At 47.1% G+C, this 24,931-nt stretch overlaps 1 protein-coding gene across 3 annotated transcripts in view; it reads right to left on the bottom strand.

The window, feature by feature from the left end:
• The window catches only part of IMPG1 (interphotoreceptor matrix proteoglycan 1), a 65,207-nt gene that overhangs the window by 25,681 nt on the left and 14,595 nt on the right, over positions 1–24,931 (bottom strand). For all 3 annotated transcript variants that reach the window (XM_068165172.1, XM_068165170.1, XM_068165173.1), the window contains exons 2-11: positions 21,062–21,295; positions 18,843–19,009; positions 17,669–17,697; positions 15,848–15,915; positions 13,169–13,260; positions 10,153–10,299; positions 6,677–6,735; positions 5,272–5,292; positions 3,467–3,720; positions 679–755 (exon numbers count right to left, since the gene is read on the bottom strand). In XM_068165172.1, coding sequence (XP_068021273.1) covers positions 679–755; positions 3,467–3,720; positions 5,272–5,292; positions 6,677–6,735; positions 10,153–10,299; positions 13,169–13,260; positions 15,848–15,915; positions 17,669–17,697; positions 18,843–19,009; positions 21,062–21,295 — 1,148 coding nt within the window. The remainder of the gene's footprint in view (positions 1–678; positions 756–3,466; positions 3,721–5,271; positions 5,293–6,676; positions 6,736–10,152; positions 10,300–13,168; positions 13,261–15,847; positions 15,916–17,668; positions 17,698–18,842; positions 19,010–21,061; positions 21,296–24,931) is intronic.

Below are 24,931 nucleotides of genomic sequence, written 5' to 3'. Positions count from 1 at the left end.
AGGGAGGTGGTGGAGGCCCCAAGCCTGGCTGTGTTTCCAGGTGGTTTGGCCGTGGTGCTGTGGCTCTGGTTTAGGGGTGACCCTTAGAATCATAGAATCAGTCTGTCCTCATCTCAGAGCATCTTCAGCCCTCTGCTCATCCTCATGGCTCTTCTCTGGACACCTTCCAGCACCTCCAGATCCTTCCTGTAATAGAGGCTCCAGAACTGAACACAGAGTTCCAGGTGTGGTCTCATCAGAGTGGAGCAGAGGGGCAGAATCCCCTCCCTGGCCCTGCTGGCCACACTTCTCTTGCTGCAGCCCAGGCTCTGCTTGGCTCTCTGGGTTCCAAGTGCTTACTGCTGGCTCCTGTTGAGCTTCTCCTCCCCCAGCACCCTAGGTCCTTTTCTTCAGGGCTCAAGGCAGTTGCTGCCCTGCATTTTTCACCTTTGATGGTGCAGAGGAATGTCTGTCACATCTGAAAGGGACACTTACTGTACTTATGCATGAGCCTGCCCAGCCTGTATCAGTGCTTGGGATTGCCCTGACCCAGATGCAGGACATTCTACCCCCAACCATTCTATGATTCTATGATCTCAGCACAAGAGCCTATTGCTCTATATTTCTGTACCTCTCAGGGCTGTTTAATTCAATTCCTTGCAGAGAAGTAAATAAATAGAGGAAGCAGTGCTGACTTACCAAATCAGGGCCTGCCAGGGGAATGGTGACCACAGCTTGGATGTCATTATCAAACTCACTAGATGGTATGATAGATTCTGAAAAGAAAACCAATGAACAAATCAGAAAGAGCAGGAGAACAACAACAGCTCAGCAGTGACACCCTGGAAAGTGATGGGAACTCAAACAGAGTCAAAACCCCCAGCGTTAAAAACTGTTCCCATCAACTAAAACTCCATGGCAAGAAGAAAGAGGCATAAATTTCCATTTAAATTGGCAATTATGAGGAAAACAGGGATTTTATGTGCAGTAGGCTTTGTACTCTTTATTTAGTATAAATGGGAGAGGTCTGCTGAGAGCTGAACCGTGGATGAATGCTTGAAAATCAGCTGAAGTATGAAGCACTGAGTTAAATCCACATGGGTTATGATGACTCATTATGTTCTGCTGCTTATGGAGCCCTAAAGTCTTTTCAGTTTTACCCTGCTGCTCTCAGTGTTTTGCCTTTGGTGCCTCTGGTCTCATAGAATCATAGAATCAGTAAGGTTGGAAAAGACCTCAGAGATCATCGAGTCCAACCTGCCACCCAACACCTCCTGACTAATAAACCATGGCTCCAAGTGCCACATCCAATCCCCTCTTGAACACCTCCAGGGGTGGTGTCCCAGCAGTAACATCCCTAAGTATCTGTTTCTTATTGGCCACTATATAAAACTTGAGGGCTTTGGTAGAAGCAAGCAAAACAAAGCATCCACCACAGCAAACAACATGGGTGGAGATCTCTTACAACCATCAGCATCCTCCTATGCTGCAGAGAGAAGCTTCTCTGCCACTCAGTTCTTGGTTTTGCATCTTACTGATGATGTGGCAGTGGCCCACACGAGCTCCTACACAGCTCAGCATCAGGACAGTGCTGAACAAGCAAATCCTGATGCCCCCCCCCCCCCATTTATCACATTATCTGTGCAAGTTAGACCAGTTTGCAGACCCTGCCTGCATCCCCTGAGGACTCACTCAGCACTGGTTAGGCTGCACCATGAGTCCTGTGTCCAGTTCTGGGCCCCTCAGCTTAGGAAAGATGCTGAGATGCTGGAAGGTGTCCAGAGAAGGGCAACAAAGCTGGGGAGGGGTCTGGAGCACAGCCCTGTGAGGAGAGGCTGAGGGAGCTGGGGTTGCTTAGCCTGGAGAAGGGGAGGCTCAGGGGAGACCTTATTCTCTCCAACTCCCTGAAGGGAGTTTGTAGCCAGGTGGGGGTTGGTCTCTTCTCCCATGCAACCAGCACCAGAACAAGAGGACACAGTCTCAAGCTGTGCCAGGGGAGGTTTAGGCTGGATGTTAGGAAGAAATTCTTCCCAGCAAGAGAGATTGGCCCTTGGGATGTGCTGCCTTGGGTTGTGGTGGAGTCACCATCCCTGGAGGTGTTTAAGAGGAGCCTGGATGAGGCACTTGGTGCCATGGTTTGGTTGATCAGATGGTGTTGGGTGATAGGTTGGACTAGATGATCCCAAAGGTCTTTTCCAACCTGGTTAATTCTGTATTCTGTATTCTGAATGTATTTTAAGAGGCTGAATTCTGTATTCAGTTGCTCTCTTCACCCCCTCAGAGGAGCTCAGCGTGCCAGCTAGTTTCTAAAGCTGGTTATTAAACAGAACTGGCGAGGGGAAAAAAGCATTGATGAAAATAATGATTCTTAAATTCTCCTACACCCACCAATTGTTATTTTTTTTCCTTGGGATCTTTGAAATCTGCATTAAAAAGAGGACATTTTCTTCCTAGAGAAAGTATTACAAGTAAATAAAAGTATTACCAATATATAAATATATAAATATCCAACCTGGTCTATCCTATCCTATCCTATCCTATCCTATCCTATCCTATCCTATCCTATCCTATCCTATCCTATCCTATCCTATCCTATCCAAATATAAATAATAGGAATAGAGATAAAATAGGAATAGAAATAAAAATATATAGAAGTAGAAATAATAGAGATAGAAATAGAAATAGAAATAGAAATAGAAATAGAAATAGAAATAGAAATAGAAATAGAAATAGAAATAGAAATAGAAATAGAAATAAAAATAGAAAGAAATAGAAATAGAAATAGAAATAGAAATAGAAATAGAAATAGAAATAGAAATAGAAATAGAAATAGAAATAGATAGAAATAGAAATAGATAGAAATAGAAATAGAAAAGAAATAGAAATAAATAGAAATATAAAAGAAATAGAAAATAAATAGAAATAGAAAAGAAATAGAAATAGAAATAGAAATAGAAATAGAAATAGAAATAGAAATAGAAATAGAAATAGAAATAGAAATAGGAATCCTGCCCATGGCAGGGGGGTTGGAACTAGCTGATCCTTGTGGTCCCTTCCAACCCTGACTGATTCTATGATTCTAAATAGATATCACAGGCTCACAGGATGTTAGGGCTTGGAAGGGACCTCCAGAGATCCTTGAGTCCAACCCCCCTGCCAGAGCAGGACCAGCACAGGTCACACAGGAGCACATCCAGATGGGGCTTGAAAGTCTCCAGAGAAGGAGACTCCACAACCTCTCTGGGCAGCCTGCTCCAGTGCTCTGTGACCCCCACAAAGAAGTTCTTCCTCATGTTGAGGTGGAACCTCCTGTGCTGGAGTTTCCATCCATTGCCTCTTGTCTAATCCCAACGTACAACTGAGCAGAGCCTGTCCCCTGCCTCTTGACCCCCAGCCCTTAGATATTTATAAGGGAGATCTTATCAAGACTTCATTAGTTTGAGAGGACAAAGTTTGCCTCGTGCCTGGCAGAGGGTTGCCTACTGACCGTCAGTAAACTGGAGCGTTCCAAGGTCCATTGGCAGGGACTGGTCTTCATGGAGAGCTATGGCGACCAGCTGCTGGAGGTCTGTTACTGTGAGCTTCGTTGCTGAGGCCTCCCTCTCTTCCTTTGGAGAGAGTGGGAGTTTTTCATTCTCCACCTTGTTGGATCCGATGGTTGAGAGGTCATCTGCTGGGCTTCTGCTTTCTGAGGCATCCCTCTCAAAGTTGACCACGTACCGTGCCACAGTGCTGCTGGAGCTGCGAGGGGAAGGCACACAAATGCCCGGGTCAGCAACATCTACTGACACTTACTGGCTCAGGACTGATTTCCAAACCAAGCAATAACATCACAGGCTCACAGGATGATAGGGGTTGGAAAGGACCTCAGGAGACCTTCCAGTCCAACCCCTCTGCCAGAGCAGGAGCAGAGAATCCAGAACAGGTCTCACAGGAATGCATCCACATAGGGCTGGAAAGGCTCCAGAGAAGGAGACTCCACAACCTCTCTGGGCAGCCTGCTCCAGGGCTCTCAATTATTAAGTGATCAGATTCTAATTTATTATTAAATTACCAAATGATCACACTGACAATTATTATTATTTAATGATCAAAATATCAATTATTATTAAATTCCCAAACCAAACCACTGATTATTATTATTAAATGACCAAATGATCAATTATTGAGCTGTCAAATGATCAATTATTGAATTACCAAGTGATCACATTGACAATTAATATTATTATTATTAAATGATCAAATGACCATCCCTGGAGGGAGGTTTTGAATGCCCGGCTGGATGTGGCTGTGAGCAACCTGCCATGGTTTAGTTGTCAGAAGGTGTTAGGTGTTAGGTCATAGGTTGGACTTGATGATCTCTGAGGTCTTTTCCAGCCTGGTTGAATCTGTGATTCTGTGATGTGTTCCTGTGTGACCTGAGCTGGATTCTCTGGTCCTGCTCTGACAAGTGGATTGGACTTGAATATCTCCAGAGGTGCCTTCCAACCCCTAACATCCTGTGAGCCTGTGATAAGCCTACAGGTTGCTGCCTCTGGCATGCTTTACAAAGCAATGCTAAGCACCTTCATTGTATAACTTCCTTTCTTTCATACAATATTCATCATCATAAAGCAGTCAGATTGTTTTCCACATCACAGTAGCATCTACCTCACAATATAGATTTCAGTCTTACGATTTCTACCCAGTAGGCTTTGAATGTTCATTCTGAAGTTAAATAAGTGAGACTGATAAATATTTAGGGTGTCAGGGAGGGATAGGACTGGGGGGGATGGGGCAGAACTAGAAGTGGGGAGATTGAGATTGGATGTGAGGAAGAAGTTGTTCCCCATGAGAGTGGTGAGAGCCTGGCACAGGTTGCCCAGGGAGGTGGTGGAAGCCTCCTGCCTGGAGGTGTTTGCAGCCAGGCTGGATGTGGCTGTGAGCAACCTGCTGTAGTGTGAGGTGTCCCTGCCCATGGCAGGGGGGTTGCGACTGGCTGAGCCTTGAGGTCCCTTCCAACCCTGACAATTCTATGATTATCAAACTATTCTCATTAGGCAATTTTTTAAGCAGCAAGAACAGATTCTGTAGCTGTTTCTATTACCAGCCAAAAGCTCCTTGCATTTTATCAGGCTACTGCCTGTTCCCATTGCCACAATAATGGCCTGAGAGTGGAGAAAACAAATCAAATCCTCTCAACCAATCAATTTGCTCTGTCCCACCAAGATGAAGAACATTTATGGATGCATCCTCACCCATCTAATAGCCTATAAAAGGATTAATCTTAATTATGAACTGCAGACAAATTACCCATCTTTCTCCTTCTTCTGTCTTCATTTCATCACAGCAGAAAAGGTGAGATGAAGGATGGCATAAAGAAAGAAAAACAAAGATAGAAGTAAGCTGGGCAGTTAATCAGTTGTACATCAAAAGCATCTTCTGACAATTTATCTTCTGTGTGTCATCCATAATTATTATCTCTGCCTCCTGGCCATCATTTTCTCTTCTCCCTTGCCAAACAATGGGAATCTCCTTGTTCTGAGTGAGGAAACTGGAATTATCCTTTGCCTTGATGGGTTGAAATCCCTGCTTTCCTGTTTCCCACTGCCATTTGAGCACACATTGCTGTTCTGTACCTTTATGGTGGCAACAAACCCCTCCAACAGTAGTAGCCACTGTAACTGTAAGCAAGCAAGGTCCCTACTCAGATCCTAGTCCTGGCTGGGATCAGCAATGCTGTGTGCAGCAGGAGCAGGGAGGGGATTGTCCCCTGGGACTCAGCGCTAGGGAGGCCACACCTTGATGGCTGTGTCCAGTTTTGGGCAACTCAACACAGGAGAGCTGTGGAGGTGCTGGAGCCAGGGCAGTGGAAGGCAAGGAAGCTGTGAAGAACCTGGAGAAGAAATCTGATGAAGAGAGACTGAAGGAGCTGGGGATGGTTAGTTTGAAAAAGAGGAGGCTGAAGGGAGCAGAGCTCATTGCTGTCTACACCTCTCTGAAAGGAGGTTGTGGACAGATTGCTGCTGGTCTCTTCTCACAGGTAATTAGTGACAGAACAAGAGGGATCTGCCTCAAGCTGTGACTGGGTAGGTTTAGAGTGAACATTAGGGAAAAAAGAGTGGTCAGACATTGGAATGTGCTGTCCAGGGAGGTGGTTGAGACCCCAGCCCTGGATGTGTCTAAAGGGAGTTTGGACATAATGCTTGGGGCTCTGGTTTAGGGGTGAGCCTTGCAAAGGAGGGTTGTGGGTTGGACTTGGTGATCCTCAGGCTCTTTTCCCACATGAATGTTTCTGTGATTCTGTGATAAGGGTAATCTGACCTACTAATCACCTCAGTGTGATCTCTGAAGGGCACAGGATCCACATAGAAATAAGCAGCCCCCTAACTACTCATGCTTCTAGCTCTCTTTACCTTGCCATTTAAGAAAGTCTCTAATAAAACCTTGCCAGCAAACAACTGCAGGGATTTATTGATTCCTCTCACCCCTCAGGGAATCAAAGCTGCTTCTACTTAGCAATTCAAAACCTCACTGTGTCACCTGGGATGTGTTTGCAATTCTCTTGTCTCTGTTGTTCCCAGAAAGCTGTTTTCTGCTTATAGGAATAAACACCCCCCCCCACACTATTATGTAGGTCTCTTCGTGTCAGAGGGAAAGAAGAGGAGGAGAATCCTAGCAGCCAATGGGAATAATGAGTCTAAATTTTCTTACTTACTTAAATCCCAAAACGTGGATTTCTTTAAATCCTGGAAGTTTCTCAAAGATTTTTTGCATCTACAGAAAACAAAGAACCAACCAAACAAATCATTAATTCAGGCTAAGTTCTGCCAGCAAAAGAGCGAGCACAGCGTCGCACTTTGAAGGGGGAGCTTCAGCCTGGATCCTACCTTCAAAGGCTGGGAGCAGAATTATTGCTAAGGAGAGGAAAATAATGCTAAGGGCTATAGAATTCGTTGGACTGCTAATGGGGATACAGAGCAGAGGCAGAAACAGTTCTCTCTCTCTTATTCTCATGCCACTTCTGCTTGCAGCTTCTCTCTCTTCTGTGGCCTTGCCAGGGGATCTCTGGTCTGACTGCTTTGTGAGGTATCCGGAAGGAGGGAGGGAGTGGGGGGAAGAGGTGAATGGGTCCCCTGAATCTGTCCAGGGTGGGGTCTGAGGAGTTTCTGTGTTGTTTATAAATTGTAAATATCTCTGTCTCTACTGCCCAGGAAGGTGGTGGAGTCCCCATCCCTGGAGGTGTTTAAGAAGAGCCTGGATGAGGCACTTGGTGCCATGGTTTAGTTGATTAGATGGTGTTGGGTGATAGGTTGGACTGGATGATCTCAATGGTCTTTCCAACCTGGTCTGGTCTATTCTATTCTATTCTATTCTATTCTATTCTATTCTATTCTATTCTATTCTATTCTATTCTATTCTATTCTATTCTATTCTATTCTATTCTATTCCACTCTACTCTACTCTACTCTACTCCATTCCATTCCATTCCATTCCATTCCATTCCATTCCATTCCATTCCATTCCATTCCTTGAAGCCCTTCCAACCCTGACAATTACATGGTTCTATGATTTTGAGCATGGTCTGACTTTGTAAACCTGGTGCAGAAGGAGCAGCCAGACTGTGGGAGGACTTTAAATGTTGTTCATGTGAGTAATGCTTGCTGAAAGCCACAGAGATTAGGGGCCTTGAACAGCAGACTGCAATTAATTCTCCTAAACTTAGGCAAGCATTGTCACTTTAAATGCCTTAAGGTTGTCTTCTGCTCAGCTGCTGATTCAGAAGAATACAGCCCTGTTGCATTTGAGAGGCCCTTACAGATGTGTTGGATAAGCTGGGGCAACCAAAACGGTACCAGATATCCATGTTTGGGTAACTGAATCCCCCTTTAGCCATGTTCTGCCTGCTGACTGCTGGCACAGGCTCTGCTCAGTCTCTTTTTACACCATAATGAACTTGGTGCTTCCTTTTAACTCCATGCTCATGTGTAGCTTCCCATTCCCTACATCTGCCTAATGAATCTTGATTTACTGACTGGCAGAAGCATCAGTGCATCCAGCTTCTCATGTGGTTCTAATTGTGTGTTGCAGTACACAGATGAGCTTCTGAACATCTGCACTGCAATGTCTGCTGTAGCTCTTCCCTCTGGCTGTATCCTGCAATGAATTAGAGACTGAGCTTGGTACTCCAAGCCCTCAATCTTTGCAAAGGCCTGTGTGGGATTTGTGCAGGAGTTCAGGTAGCTGTACCAGGTTTTAATTCTGAGTCTTAGCTCCTCAGTCATTGTCTGCAGGCTTTGAGTGCACTCATAAAACTGTCTGGGGTCAGCATTGCCTTCTGCCTCCTCCATGTTCTGTCTTTGGAGGGAAGCACATCAGATGTGTTTTATGGCACTGGCCAACAGAGAATATTTTATTCAGCATTAGTCAAGAACAGCTTTGGACCCTTTAAAGTGACAGATGAAATTTGATGGCACTGGAAAACCATTTAACAATCAGGGAGCTTTGCCTTCCCCTCTCCCCTCCCCTCCCCCCCCTCCAATTAACCAAATGGCTTGGGTCAAATTCCCAAATTACATCATTTTGTGTGCAGTAAACAGGAAATCTGCAGGCTGCTCAGTTTGAGGACAATGATGGAAATCTCCAGAGAAGCTACTTTTTCATCACCTCTGCCAACACATCCTTCATCATTATTAGTCTGCATCTCTGAAGCAGAGTGGCGAAATGGCTGGCACCAAGGAATGCCTCTGAAGCTGAAGAGAAGCTGGAGCTATTTTGACTAGGAAAACCCTTTGGGGAACCTCAAGTCATTAAATGCTACCTGTTAAATTGATAGCTGAATATTCAGTTCATAGACACTGGCACAGGTTGCCCAGGGAGGTGGTGGAAGCCTCATCCTTGGAGGTTCTTAAGGCCAGGCTGGATGTGGCTGTGAGCAACCTGCTGTAGTGTGAGGTGTCCCTGCCCGTGGCAGGGGGGTTGGAACTGGCTGAGCTTTGAGGTCCCTTCCAACCCTGACTATTCTGTGATTCTAGGATTATTAATAGCAGTATGAAAGCACCACACAAGTTCCAGTTCTTCCAGAAACTATGGGAAATGCACAACAAAATGGCTGGAAGTCCTTTGGAAAGTGGTCCAGAAAAGAGCAGCTCATTACTTTTAACTTTTATATTGCATTTCTCACTGGGTTCAGCCTGGAAATGAGATTATGACAAAGTAGTGTCCATGAATCCCTGATTAAGCACAAATGATATGCCTAAAGTTACTCTGTTCATCTGCTATCTGAGGCTTTACTGCTGACAAAGGCATTGGCTTGTTAGCTTAATGGCTGAACAGATGGCCTGAACAAGGGGGGAAAAAAGCCCTGAGTGTGCACGAGGGGAAACAAGGTTCTGAGGAAACAGGGGTTACCTGGACTCAACACTGCTTAGGCCACACATGTAGTCCTGTGTCCAGTTCTGGGCTTCTCAATTTAAGAAGGATATTGAGACACCTGAATGTGTCCAGAGAAGGGCAATGAGGCTGGGGAGGGGTCTGGAGCACAGCCCTGTGAGGAGCTGGGGTTGTTTAGCCTGGAGAAGAGGAGGCTCAAGGGAGACCTTCTTGCTCTCTCCAACTCCCTGAAGGGAGGTTGTAGCCAGGTGGAGGTTGGTCTCTTCTCCCAGAACAAGAAGACACAGTCTCAAGCTGCACCAGGGGAGGTTTAGGCTGGAGGTAAGGAAGTTCCTCCCAGCAAGAGAGATTGGCCATTGGGATGTGCTGCCCGGGGAGATGGTGGAGTCACCATCTCTGGAAGTGTTTAAGAAGAGCCTGGATGAGGCACTTGGTGCCATGGTTTAGTTGATTAGATGGTGTTGGGTGACTTGATGATCTCAAAGGTCTTTTCCAACCTATTCTATTCTATTCTATTCTATTCTATTCCATTCTATTCTATTCTATTCTATTCTATTCTATTCTATTCTATTCTATTCTATTCTATTCTATTCTATTCTATTCCATTCCACTCCACTCCACTCCACTCCACTCCACTCCACTCCACTCCACTCCACTCCACTCCATTCCATTCCATTCCATTCCATTCCATTCCAGTGAGGCAGTAAATTCTCATTGTGTTTCATGGGGGAGGTATTTTCACAGCCTGGGTCTCAGCCAAGGTACTAAGGCAGGGTCTTGCCTCACTTTCAGCCTCCTTACCTGCCGCTGAAATTTGGCGGCGAGCTGCCGGTACTGCGGGGAGTCAGGGTCGTTAAGCTCAGGTGTGAATTCCTGGTCAGTCAGGGTGACACTGAATTCCACCATTTGTTCCACAGGCAGTTCTGGCACTGTATTGGTTCCTAGCTCCTGGAAAAGAAGAGAGAAGAAAAAGGGAGAAATAAAGTTAAGGATCTGTATACTTAAGCAGAACATTGAGACACTCGAAGGTGTCCAGAGAAGGGCAACAAAGCCGGGGAGGGGTCTGGAGCACAGCCCTGTGAGGAGAGGCTGAGGGAGCTGGGGTTGCTTAGCCTGGAGAAGAGGAGGCTCAGGGGAGACCTTCTTGCTCTCTGCAACTCCCTGAAGGGAGGTTGTAGCCAGGTGGGGGTTGGTCTCTTCTCCCAGGCACCCAGCACCAGAACAAGAGGACACAGTCTCAAGCTGTGCCTGGGGAGGTTCAGGCTGGAGGTGAGGAGAAAGTTCTTCCCAGAGAGATTGGCCATTGGGATGTGCTGCCCAGGGTGGTGGTGGAGTCACCATCACTAGAGGTGTTCAAGAGGAGATTGGATGTGGCACTTGGAGCCATGGTTTAGTTGTCAGGAGGTGTTAAATATTAGGCAATAGGTTGGACTTGATGATCTCTGATCACTGGAGGAGTTTAAAAAGAGCCTGGATGAGGCACTTAGTGCCATGGTTTAGTTGGTTAGCTGGTGCTGGGTGCTAGGTTGGACTGAATGATCTCAAAGGTCTTTTCCAACCTGGTTAATTCTCTGTTCTGTATTCTATATTCCACTTCTGCTTGCCAGGTGGTTGGCATGAGGCTGCCAGAGCCATCTGTCCCATAAAGAAGATCTAGGTTTTGATAGCTTCCAAAATAAAGCATAGAAAGAAATCTGTTCAGTTATGCTGTGCCAGGGGATGAGGGAGGGAATCAGCTGTTAATGTGATAAAGAATGAGTGAAACAGGAGGCAGCGTGCCCTCTCTGCACCCATTGATTCTGTTTAGCTCAGCTCTGTCAAGTCATTTCTTAGGATGCTTTGGTTTTACTCATGTTTTGTGCTGTGTATTAAAATGTGGCTCATGGATCCAAGACTTTCTGGAGTGCTCTAGCAAATACAAGAAAAGATTAAGGAATATGCACTTCCTATAGAGCTAACCTATGACAATTGAAGTTCTGCACAGGACAGCAATGTGCCCTGGTGGCCAAGAAGGCCAATGGGATCCTGGGATGCATTAAGAAGAGCAAATCCAGGGAGGTTCCCCCCCCCTCTACTCTGCGCTGGTGAGATCTCATCTTGAGTACTGCCTTCAATTCTGGACTCCCCAGTTCAAGAGGGACAGGGATCTGCTGGAGAGGGTCCAGAGGAGGGCTACAAGGATGAGGAAGGGACTGGATCACTGCCTGGTAAGGAGAGGCTGAGGGTTCTGGGGCTGTTTAGTCTGGAAAAGAGAAGATTCAGAGGGGATTTAATAAACTTCCCAAGGAGGAGAAGGCTGAGAGGGATCTGATCAATGTCTATCAATATCTGAGGGCTGGGGGTCAGGAGGGAGGGGACAGGCTCTGCTTACTTGCTCCCTGGGATAGGACAAGGAGCAGTGGATGTAAACTGCAGCACAGGAGGTTCCACCTCAAAACAAAGGGGAACTTCCTTACTGTGAGGGTCACAGAACACTGGAACAGGCTGCCCAGGGAGATTGTGGAGTCTCCTTCTCTGGAGACTTCCAAGGCTTGTCTGGATGTGTTCCTGTGTGGCCTGAGATAGATTGTATGGTCCTGCTGCCAGTGGAGGTGGGATGGAAAATGGGGGTGATTTGCCAAAGGTGTGATGGCTAAGGTTGGACCAGAATTTTGCCTTCTCCCTCTGGCAGCACCAAGACCTTGGGCATACCCAAGAGGGATGGGGGTGGCATTGGCCTGCTCACACAGCCACAAATGAAAGCCTTGAGGAACCGCTCTGGAAGGGCTCTTTAGCAGCTGGAGCCCACAAAGGCCATCTGTTGAGGCCTTTGTTTCTCTCCATAGGAAGAGTCCAAAAGATAGGAAGATGAGTAGATTGAGATTGGATGTTAGGAAGAAGTTGTTCCCCATGAGGGTAGTGAGAGCCTGGCACAGGTTGCCCAGGGAGGTGGTGGAAGCCTCCTGCCTGGAGGTGTTTGCAGCCAGGCTGGATGTGGCTGTGAGCAACCTGCTGTGGTGTGAGGTGTCCCTGCCCATGGCAGAGGGGTTGGAGCTGGCTGAGCCTTGAGGTCCCTTCCAACCCTAACAATTCTGATTCTATCATCCCCTGAAGCCATGCATCTACTACCTGAAGGGAGGTTGTAGCCAGGTGGGGGTTGGTCTCTTCTCCCAGGCAACCAGCACCAGAACAAGAGGACACAGTCTCAAGCTGTGCCAAGGATGATGTAGGCTGGATGTTCATCATAGAAAGAGAGATTGGACATTGGAATAGGCTGCTCAGGGAGGTGGTGGAGTCACCATCACTGGAGGTGTTTAGAAAGAGCCTGGATGGGGTGCTTGGTGCCATGGTTTAGTTGATCAGATGGTGTTGGGTGATAGGTTGGACTTGATGATCTCTTCCAACCTGGTTAATTCTTCCAACCTGGTTAATTCTATCTCTGCTCAGATCCAGGCCCTTTTATTATCTCTGGCATAAAACCAAAGGCCAAGAAGGTGCAGTTCTATCCCCTGTGTGGTGGAAATCAGAAGGTGTTCATTTGCACAGTATTTACTGAAGAACAAGGCTAGAAAATGATGCAAGGCAGGCAATGACTGTTAATCAGGTAGGACTGAATAAAATCTGGTTGCAATACTGTTGCACTTCCGACCGTGTAAGCAAGAAACATCATGCACCATCCCTGCAAATAAACCCTTCCAGTCCTTCTATCAGTGACAGAGGAGAGCAGTGTTGGTTTATAAGCACTATGTGCTCATAGGGATTCACTCTCTTTTGTGCTAGGTGAGCTGAAAATGAAGAGGTTAGTGGGAAAGTGGAAGAGAAAAGAGGCTGCTCTCACCTTCACAGGAGTCTTCGTGTCATTAACTATCTCATTGAGCAGGGTGCCAGTAGGTATTGGTGCATATGGAGAGAGGGATGTGCCAGGGGAACCTGGAAGGGAGATAAAGTAAAATCAGGTGAGAAGAGGTTTTCACATCCCAGCTCTCCCCCTTTATCTGTCAGTCAGGTGCCAGCTTCCTGGAGAATCTTCTCTTATGGAGAATGTATTTGAGTCAGGACTTACGGCATGGGTCAAGCTGCTGCTCCTTGTACAATAGCTGACCTTTTTATCCTGGTCAAAACATCATTAGTGTTTCATGTGGGTGACTGAAGGCAAAACTAGCAGTGACTGTTCATAATTAAATAGAATTAAATAATAATATTTGATAATTTCCTCTCATATGGAAAGAAAAAGAGAGGGAAATGGAATGGGAAAAAAATAGAGCTGAGTAGATTCAGATTGGATGTTAGGAAGAAGTTGTTCCCCATGAGGGTGGTGAGAGCCTGGCACAGGTTGCCCAGGGAGGTGGTGGAAGCCTCCTGCCTGGAGGTGTTTGCAGCCAGGCTGGAGGTGGCTGTAGTGAGAAGCGTACCTGGCCATGGCAGAGGGGTTGGAACTGAATAATCCTTGAGGTCCCTTCCAGTATCTGAAGGGGGATCCAAGAAAGCTGGGGAAGGACATTTTAGGGTGTCAGGGAGTGATAGGACTGGGGAGGAAGGGAGGGGTAAAGCAAAACTAGAAATGGGTAGATTCAGATTGGATGATAGGACGAAGCTCTTCCCCATGAGGGTGGTGAGAAACTAGCACAGGTTGCCCAGGAAGCCTTTGCCCAGGTTGCTCCTTGTGCTGTTTGTTAACTGTAAATACCTGCAAATATTGTAAGTATTGAATATTTGTACATAGTCATTGCATTCCTTTGGAGATTGTAGTTTCACCTGTAAATACAGCTGCCATTTGCTTCCAACTGGGCTGGGCTGGCACAGTTAATACTGGGGTTAGGGGTGAGGATTTCAACCCACCACACATGATGCAAAGAAAGGTAAAACAATGCTTCTTGGAGATTGTTTGGCTAAAAACATGTTCATTGTGTTTCACTGAGCTTGTGATGCTTCTAGTGCACTCATTAAATGACAACCTTTGAAGGGGTGTGGATTGTGTGACTGTTTCTGCTACAGTCATTAAGTTACAACCTTCTAAGGGGTGTGAATTGTGTGACTGTTTCTACTCCATTCATTAAATTACAACCTTCTAAAGGGTGTGAATTGTGTGACTGTTTCTGCTACAGTCATTAAGTTACAACCTTCTAAGGGGTGTGAATTGTGTGACTGTTTCTACTCCATTCATTAAATTACAGCCTTCTAAGGGGTGTGAATTGTGTGACTGTTTCTGCTACAGTCATTAAGTTACAACCTTCTAAGGGGTGTGAATTGTGTGACTGTTTCTACTCCATTCATTAAATTACAACCTTCTAAAGGGTGTGAATTGTGTGACTGTTTCTGCTACAGTCATTAAGTTACAACCTTCTAAGGGGTGTGAATTGTGTGACTGTTTCTACTCCATTCATTAAATTACAACCTTCTAAAGGGTGTGAATTGTGTGACTGTTTCTGCTACAGTCATTAAGTTACTACCTTCTAAACTGTGGATTGTGTGACTGTTTCTGCTACATTCATTAAGTTATAACCTTCTAAGAGGTGTGAATTGTGTGACTGTTTCTGCTACATTCATTAAGTTACAACCTTCTAAGGGGTGTGAATTGTGTGACTGTTTCTGCTACATTCATTAAGTTACAGCCTTCTAAGAGGTGTGAATTGTGTGACTGTTTCTGCTACATTCATTAAGTTACAGCCTTCTAAGAGGTGTGAATTGTGTGACTGTTTCTAGTACATTCATTAAGTTACAGCCTTCTAAGGGGTGTGAATTGTGTGACTGTTTCTGCTACATTCATTAAGTTACAGCCTTCTAAGAGGTGTGAATTGTGTGACTGTTTCTAGTACATTCATTAAGTTACAGCCTTCTAAGGGGTGTGAATTGTGTGACTGTTTCTGCTACATTCATTAAGTTACAGCCTTCTAAGAGGTGTGAATTGTGTGACTGTTTCTAGTACATTCATTAAGTTACAGCCTTCTAAGGGGTGTGAGTTGTGTGACTGCTTCTGCTACATTCATTAAGTTACAGCCTTCTAAGGGGTGTGAATTGTGTGACTGTTTCTGCTACATTCATTAAGTTACAGCCTTCTAAGGGATGTGAATTGTGTGACTGTTTCTAGTACATTCATTAAGTTACAGCCTTCTAAGGGGTGTGAGTTGTGTGACTGCTTCTGCTACATTCATTAAGTTACAGCCTTCTAAGGGGTGTGAATTGTGTGACTGTTTCTGCTACATTCATTAAGTTACAACCTTCTAAGGGGTGTGAATTGTGTGACTGTTTCTGCTACATTCATTAAGTTACAGCCTTCTAAGGGATGTGAATTGTGTGACTGTTTCTGCTACATTCATTGAATTACAACCTTCTACGGGGTGTGAATTGTGTGAGTGCTTCTACTCCATCCATTGAATTACAACCTTCTAAGGGGTGTGGGTTGTGTGAATGCTTCTGCTGCACTCCTTTTACATCCCAACCTCTCAAGGGGTGTGGATTGCTGGTTTTAGCAATGGTGTTTTAGGGGCAGGCACGCAGCAAGGAGATTTGATGTTACCTGTGGAAATGGAAGGAACGTCCTCCAGCTTTTTGCCACCTGTTTTCTCTGAGGATATTTCATCTTTCCTATCAAGCAAATAGAGATGAGTGATGAAATGATCAGCAAGCTCTGCTGCCAATGGCAAATATGAGCAAAATAAAGAATAAAATACAGAAATGACCTCTATATACACAGGCTGCCATGGGGGGGCATGGAGTTCACCTCTCTGGAGATAGTCAAAACCCCACCTGGATGCATTCCTGTGTGATCTGCTCTAGGTGACCCTGCTCTGGCAGGGGGGTTGGACTGGATGAGTTTTTGAGGCCCCTTCCAGCCCTTAACATTCTGTGATTCTGTGGAAAAATTCTTTCCTTGGAGGGTGGCAGAGCACTGGGACCACCTGCTGGACTCTCCACAGCACTAGGTCTGACTGCACACAAGGCACAGAGTAGCTGAGCAGCCATGTGTGCAAGCAAGAGGCGAGTTACCATCCTTGCACTTGTTTGTTCTCCCTTAATCTCGACTTCATTGGGTTCATGACACATCTTTAGCATCCTTAGGGGTTAATGCCAACAAATAAGACTACTGAGCAAATTATTCACATGGCAATTTCACTGCAACCACATAACTGCCATCATTCATCTTCTGCAGGAGGCATCACAGAAAGGATAGGAGAAGATTGCATTGAATTCCCTGCAGGTACTGCAGAACTCCTGACTTGCAGAGTCACAGCAACACAGCTGCAGTGTTTTGTACTAGATAATTCTTCCCAGCAAGAGAGATTGGCCATTGGGAATGTGCTGCCCAGGGAAGTGATGGAGTCACCATCCTTGGAAGTGCTTAAAAAGAGCCTGGATGAGGCACTTGGTGCCATGGTTTAGTTGATTAGATGGTGTTGGGTGATAGGTTGGACTGGAAGATCTCAAAGGTCTCTTCCAACCTGGTTAATTCTATTCTATTCTATTCTATTCTATTCTATTCTATTCTATTCTATTCTATTCTATTCTATTCTATTCTATTCTATTCTATTCTATTCTACTGTGGCATTTTGAGAGTTTTCTTTCCTGAAACTGGGGGGTTGTGACAGTTTTAGGCTGATGCCTGGGGAAAATTTCCACAGCTTGAGTAGGAAAGTGGTAGAATGCAGATAAATTACCACTGGATGTAAAAGGGAAAGTCATGATAGGGTCTAAATAATCCCTTTGGTCTGATAACTAACAGAAAGTTAATTGTATAAGCTAAGTCTTAAACTGTTCAGTCTGCAGAAGAGAAGGCTCCGAGGTGACCTAATTGTGGCCTTCCAGTATGTGAAGGGGGCCTACAGGAAGGCTGTGGAAGGACTTCTCAGGATCTCAGGTAGTGATAGGACTAGGGGGAATGGAATGAAGCTGGAGGTGGGGAGATTCAGGCTAGATGTGAGGAGGAGGTTCTTCCCCATGAGAGTGGTGAAACCCTGGAATGGGTTGTCCAGGGAGGTGGTCGAGGCCCCATCCCTGGGGGTGTTTAAGAGCAGGCTGGATGAGGCTCTGGCCAGCCTGATCTAGTGTAGGGTGTCCCTGCCCATGGCAGGGGGGTTGGAACTAGATGATCTTTGTGGTCCCTTCCAACCTTGAATGAAACTATGAAACTATGAAATCAATGTTCTGCCCTTTTTGTTCTGGGCAGCTCATTGCTCAAAACCTGGGGGCAATATGTGCAGCATAAACTTCTCTTAGAGAACACACCAGACACACCACCCCATTGTCTGTCTCTCTCTTCACATGCACACACATCTACAGCTCTGGGGTTCAAGCAGAGCAGTCAGCATCCAGTGGCAAAGGTTCTACTCGTGCTGCTTACCTTTCCGGGAAGGTTCTGTGCTTCACTCGCTGCAGAGAGATGGAGAGAAACAGCATTTTACTAGGGGCTGCAGCCAAACTGGTGCAGCCACTGCTCTGAGGGCAGCTGCTGGCTGGCTGCAGAGTGCAGGATTCCTTAGCTGGCCAACCCCTTAGCACAAGAATCACAGCCCATGTGTGCCAAGAACAGCAACCTCACATTGGCACCCCAGGATTAGAACAGGCTACAGAAGCCACCTCCTGGACCCTCTGGCACCTCTCATTGGGAAAAGATTGTAGCTTAGATATGTGGTTGGGTTTTACTGGTTAAGGGACTGACAACAAAGAGTATAGAAACAGCCGCTCTGAGCTAGAAGGTAGATTGGGGGGTTTAGAGGTGCTAGGGACTTCTGCTTCTCTTAGTTAGCTGCTTCAGGTCAGGGTTTCAGCATAGGGATGCTGCTAGGGATATGCTCAGGACTTCTGTTAGCTGCTTCCTCTGTTAAGGGCTTCTGGGACTTCTGCTGTAAGTGGGACTCTGGCTGTGTAATTTAGAGATTCTACAACACAGCCATAAAGCCTGATCTAGTGTGAGGTGTCCCTGCCCATGGTAGGGGGGTTGGAACTAGATGATCCTTGTGGTCCCTTCCAACCCTGAGTGACTCTCTGAGTCTATGATTCTATGACTTCTGGGAGGACTTCTGAGATTCTCTGCTCCCTGGAATTTCATTGCTATATGGCAAGGGGGTTCATGCAGATTGGGTGTGAGGAAGTTGTTTCCCATGAGGGTGGTGAGTGCCTGGCACAGGTTGCCCAGGGAGGTGGTGGAAGCCTCCTGCCTGGAGGTGTTTGCAGCCAGGCTGGATGTGGCTGTGAGCAACCTGCTGTGGTGTGAGGTGTCCCTGCCCATGGCAGGGGGTTGGGACTGGCTGAGCCTTGAGGTCCCTTCCAACCCTCACAACTCTACGATTCTATGCCTGCATTCATCACCCAATGGCCCCTGAAATGGGGGAGAAAACCAACACCCAACCATCCAGCAGAAGCCCGGTAGCTCTTTCCTTTACTCTGTCACTGTGTTTGCCTTCTAACACACCCCCCCTCCTCTTCCTGAGCAATACTTTTGCCCTTCTCTAAGCGGCTGGGGAGGGACTGGGGAAGTGCTGCCCAGTGTCTGAGCAGCTGCCACTCATCCTCACCCGCTGGATTATTTCCAGGTGCTCCTGGGAGTTGCTGAAGTTTTTGCCGATGTCGAAGATGCAGAAGGTTTCCCTCTGGCAGGCGGTGACCCAGTTCTGGTACTCAGAAGTGTCAGGAATCCGATCCAGGAAGATGCGAAAGGCTTCCCACACGGCCTCCTGGCAGACTGAGGGAGAGGAGAAGGGCTGGGGGTGGGTGCTTTGGACTACAAAAAGTAAACTTGAAAGCCTTTTGGAAGTGATCTGGGATGGACACATTGTCCTGCACTCAGTGAATGGCATGAGACTGAACACATCTAAGTGCTGGGTGCCGCACTGTGGCCACAACAACCCCAGGCAGTGCTACAGGCTGGGGACAGAGTGGCTGCAGAGCAGCCAGGCAGAAAGGGACCTGGGGGTGCTGGTTGATAGTAGGCTGGACATGAGCCAGCAGTGTGCCCAGGTGGCCAAGAAGGCCAATGGCATCCTGGCCTGCATCAGGAATAGTGTGGCCAGCAGGAGCAGGGAAGTCTTTCTGAGGAAGTCGTTGACTTCCCTGCTCCTGCTGGCCACACTACTGCTGATGCAGGCCAGGAACATTAGACAAGATAAAGAGGTGCTGTGGCTGCAGAGAGAACAGCAGAGTGCTGCATCACTGGGGGAAACAAAGTCAACACAGAGAGAATAAGGCAGCGAGGAAGACTTTGAAAAGCTTCTCATTGCTGTTTACAACTACGTGAGGGGAGGTTGGAGCCAGGTGGGGGTTGGTCTCTTCTCCCAGGCAAGCAGCACCAGAACAAGAGGACACAGTCTCAAGCTGTGCCAGGGGAGGTTTAGGCTGGAGCTGAGAAAGAAATTCTTCCCAGCAAGAGAGACTGGCCATTGGAATGTGCTGCCCAGGGAGCTGGTGGAGTCACCATCCCTGGAGATCTTCAAGAAGAGCCTGGATGAGGCACTTGGTGCCATGGTCTGCTTGATTAGATAGGGCTGGGTGATAGGTTGGACTTCCTACCTGGCTGATTCTATGACTCTGCAAGGATCTTGTGTGGTGGATTAATGCTCATTCTGAAAGGGTGTTAACCCACCACACCTTGCTTGCTGTCTATTACTGTGAATTAGAATCCTGACATGCATAAGGATGAAATAGAGGAGAATGCAGCAGCTAGGCTGCACAATGGCTGCTCAGACGTATGCTTCCTAGGGATTACTTTTCTTTGATGATTTATGTAAGAGAGAGCTGAGATATGTCTGCAGAAGAGAGTTTTTGAGAGTCACAGATGGCTAGTTGGGGCTATACCTCCCAGGGAGGTGGTTGGGGCCTTTTTCATGGAGATATTGAAGGTAAGACTCAACAGGGCTCTGGGGAACCTGATCTAGTTGAGGATGCCCCTGCTGACTGCAGAAGGGTTGGACTGGATGACCTTCAGAGGTCCCTTCCTGCTCATCTTTTTTAAAAGGGCTTTTGCAAACAGAATCAAACTTGAGAAGCTAATGTGAAAAGTTTACATCTAGTAGACCTTGGTGATTAGATACCATAGAGACCCTCAGGATCACAAAGTCCAGCCCAGACCCTACTCTAAAAGGCTCACCCCTAAACCACAGCCCCAAGCACCACAGCCAAACCACCTGGAAACACAGCCAGGCTTGGGGACTCTACCACCTCCCTGGGCAGCACATTCCAATCCCTGACCACTCTTGCCATCAAAAAATGTCTTCCTACTGTCCTTCCCAGTCATGGCTTGAGTCCATTCCCTCTTGTTCTGACACTAATTACCTGGGAGAAGAGACCAGCAGCAGCCTCTCCACAACCTCCTTGTTGTAGACAGCAATGAGGTCTCCCCTCAGCCTCCTCTGTTTCACACTAGCCATCCCCAGCTCCTTCAGTCTCTCCCCATCAGCTTTCTTCTCCGGGCCCTTCCCAGCTTCCTTGCCCTCCTCTGCCCTGGCTCCAGCACCTCCACAGCTTTCCTGTGTTGAGGTGGCCAAAGCTGGACACAAGCCTCGAGGTGTGGCCTCCCCAGAGCTGAATCCCAGGGGACAATTCCCTCCCTGCTCCCGCTGGACAGAGCATTGCTGATCCAAACCACGCACCATTTGATTATCTGTGCCAAAACAAAGCACAAAGCAAGCAGCACATACACTGCCCAGAGCTAAAGAACCAGAGGCTGGAACATAATGTGTTCACTCAATCAAAAGGCATACTTTCATGGGGGAATAATATGCTACAAGCACCTTCTTACCTCTTAACCTGTAGTAAGCTTGGTGGCTGGCTAAGATCTGCTTCACTGATTCTTGTGGGCAGACTTTGACACCCGTTGAGAGAAAGGATGACCTCTTTGTCCGGTGCTTTGCCATGTCAAATATCCTCCTTATGGTCGACACTCTGGACCTCTTTGTTGTTCTCTCTGGTTTGTCTGGCCCTGAGGCTTCTGCAAGGTGTTTGGCTTCACCACGGTTGATTTTGTTAGGGATTTCTGGCGGAGATAAAAAGTCAGATTGAATGGAAGTGTGTATAGACAGGGGCACCTCACAGGCACTGGGTATCCACTGCAAGATCAGGGCTGGGAAGTGGCATGAAGGCATGAACCTGAACTGCTTTTGGTCAGATGGTGTTGGGGAATAGGTTGGACTCGATCATCTCAAAGGTCTTTTCCAACCTGGTCCATTCCACTCCTATTCTATTCTATTCTATTCTATTCTATTCTATTCTATTCTATTCTATTCTATTCTATTCTATTCTATTCTATTCTATTCTATTCTATTCTATTCTATTCCATTCCATTCCATTCCATTCCATCCCATCCTATCCCATTCCATCCCATTCCATTCCATTCCATTCCATTCCATTTCATTCCATTCCATTCCATCAGTGCCAATGCACTGACTGAGTTAATGTGCTGAAGTCAAATGTCCTGTGGTCACACAGGGCAACTGGGACCCAAGAGACCAAGATTGTAGATGACACCAAGTTAGGTGTCAGTGTTGATCTTCATGAGGGTTGGGAGGCTCTACAGAGGGGCTTGGATAGATTGGATCCATGGTGAACATTACCAGGAGGAGCTTCAACAAAGCCAAGTGCCAGGTCCTGCCCTGGGGGCACAACAACTGCAAGCAAGGCTCCAGGCTTGGGGCAGTGTGGCTGGGAAGCTGCTGGCAGAAAGGGACCTGGGGGTGCTGATGGACAAGTACAAGAGGAGTCAGCAGTGTGCCCAGGTGGCCAAGAAAGCCAAAGGCCTCCTGGCTGGGATTAGAAATGCTGTGTCCAGCAGGAGCAGGGAGGAGACTGTCCCCTGGTACTCAGCTCTGGGGAGGCTACACCTTGAGTATTGTGTCCAGTTTTGGGCAGCTCAATGCCAGAGAGCCGTGGAGGTGCTGGAGCCAGGGCAGAGGAGGGCAAGGAAGCTGGGAAGGGCCTGGAGAAGAAATGTGATGAAGAGAGACTGAAGGAGCTGGGGATGGTTAGTGTGAAAGAGAGGAGGCTGAGGGGAGACCTCATTGCTGTCTACAGCTCCCCAAAAGGACATTGTGGAGAGGCTGGTCCTGGTCTCTTCTCCCAGGTCATTAGTGACAGAACAAGAGGGAATGGCCTCAAGCTGCCACTGGGTAGGTTTAGACAGGGCATTAGGAAAAGGGCATTGAAATGTGCTGCCCAGGGAGGTGGTTGAGTTCCCAAGCCTGGCTGTGTTTGAAGGTGGTTTGGCTGTGGTGCTTGGGGCTGTGGTTTAGGGGTGACCCTTGTAGAGCTGGGTTCTGGGTTAGACTTGGTGATTCTGAGGGTCTTTTCCAACCTGAATGTTTCTGTGATTCTGTGACCTGATAACTAAGTTCCTTATATCTCAAAATGTGACTCCCACCCCCAGGACACTCAGGGTAAAAGTTTCTGAAGCTCTCCATCACAGAAACACAGAATTGTAGGGTTTGGAAGGGACCTCTGGAGATCTTTGAGTCCAACCACCCTGCTAAAGCAGGGTCACCTCGAGTGAGTTGCACAGGAACACATCCAGGCAGGTATTGAAAGTCTCCAGAGAAGGAGACTCCACAACCTCTTTGGGAAGCCAGTGGGCCTCAAAGGAAAGAAGTTTCACCTTGTTTTCAAAAGTGCCTTTGGATCAGATCCACAAAGGGCATTTCAGTGCTGGAACTTCACCTTGCAGCACCTCGTTTGTGAACACATCTCTCTGCAGGGAAATTTACAGTGCAGTGATAAGCAAAGCTTGGGGAAAGTGAAGCTTCTCTCCATCAGTGCAGGGAAGTGTCTAAGCTGGCAGATAAGCCAAATGAGAAACAGTTGTACCCTCTTCAGAGACTCTTATCTTTTCTTTGGGCTGAAAGGTACAGCTCCTCTCAAGGAAGGGTTAGTCTTGAACTCATCTTGAGAGCTGGACCTTGAAACACTTTCTTTCCAGTGCTGAACAGGACTTTCTCACTGGGGAAAGAACGAGCTCTTCCCAGTCTCCCTCTTATTCACAGTGCACTTCTTGATGCTTCCCTGATATAAAGTGAGATACTAATTAGAACAGACTCTAAAGATGTTTCTCTGCCACTGGGTGGTAGGTGGTGAGAACACTCTGGCATAAGCTGGGGTTGCTTAGCCTGGAGAAGAGGAGACTCAGGGGAGACCTTCTTGCTCTCTCCAACTGCCTGAAGGGAGGTTGTAGCCAGAGGGGGGTTGGTCTGTTCTCCCAGGCACCCAGCACCAGAACAAGAGGACACAGTCTCAAGCTGTGCCAGGGGAGGTTTAGGCTGGATATTAGGAAGAAATTCTTCCCAGCAAGAGAGATTGGCCATTGGGATGTGCTGCCCAGGGAGGTGGTGGAGTCACCATCCCTGGAGGTAGAATAGAACAGAACAGAACAGAACAGAATAGAATAGAATAGAATAGAATTAACCAGGTTGGAAAAGACCTTCGAGATCATCAAGTCCAACCTATCACCCAACACCATCTAATCAACTCAACCATGGCACCAAGTGTCTCATCCATGCTCTTCCTAAACATTTCCAGGGATGGTGACTCCACCACCTCCCTGGGCAGCACATCCCAATGGCCAATCTCTCTGGCTGGGAAGAATTTCTTCCTCACCTCCAGCCTGAACCTCCCCTGGCACAGCTTGAGACTGTGTCCTCTTGTTCTGGTGCTGGTTGCCTGGAAGAAGAGACCAACCCCCACCTGGCTCCAACCTCCCTTCAGGGAGTTGGAGAGAGCAAGAAGGTCTCCCTTGAGCCTCCTCTTCTCCAGGCTAAGCAACCCCAGCTCCCTCAGCCTCTCCTCACAGGGCTGTGCTCCAGACCCCTCCCCAGCTTTGTTGCCCTTCTCTGGACACCTTCAAGTATCTCAATGTCCTTCTTAAATTAAGGAGCCCAGAACTGGACACAGGACTCAAGGTGTGGCCTAACCACTGCTGATCACAGGGCAGAATGACTTCCCTGCTCCTGCTGGCCACACTGTTCCTGATGCAGGCCAAGATATTAATCTCTAAAGAATGGAAATGCTCCTAGAGTGTCGAAATAGCCTCGAGCATAGGGAGCCCCACCTTAAAAGGCAGACAAGATTCAGGAGTCTGTCGAATTCCACTTCCTGAATATTTCTGCTGCAGTATTCCATGGTAAATAAACATAATGGAAAAAATGTTTCTGATTAAAACAGCATAAAAGGCACCCATTTAGATGAGCTGAACTGTGGCACTTTGGCATGGTTGGGTGACAGGAGCTGAGTGTAACTTTGAGATCATCTTCCAGATTTTGGCCTACATATTCATGAAGCTGATAAAGTTAATTTGCAAAAGGCTTTTATTTCAGAGGCACTTTCACATTCCTCTTACAGTCATGCTGTGAGAATTGGAGATAAAGGCAAGCAGAATAAATGGGATGTTGAGAGAAGTCCTTTGAAAGAAAAGTGTGAAATTTGCAGGTAATTGGAAAGCTTTAAGGGAGAAAAGGCAAAGGCATTGGTGTAGGTGTGCCTGATGTGGATGAATCAAGCAGGAGCTGGGAGTGCTGGGGGGCAGCAAGGTCTGCATGGGACAGCAATGTGCCCTGGGGGGCAAGAAGGCCAATGGGGGGCATTCAGAGGAGTTTGTCCAGCAGATCCAGGGAGGTTCTCCTCCTCCCCC

The sequence above is a fragment of the Melanerpes formicivorus genome, unplaced genomic scaffold (assembly GCF_026170545.1).
Source record: "Melanerpes formicivorus ecotype bairdi unplaced genomic scaffold, bMelFor1.0.p_v2 SCAF_85, whole genome shotgun sequence".
NCBI classification, from domain to species: Eukaryota; Metazoa; Chordata; class Aves; order Piciformes; family Picidae; genus Melanerpes; species Melanerpes formicivorus.
This window is presented reverse-complemented; position numbering and strand designations above follow the sequence as displayed.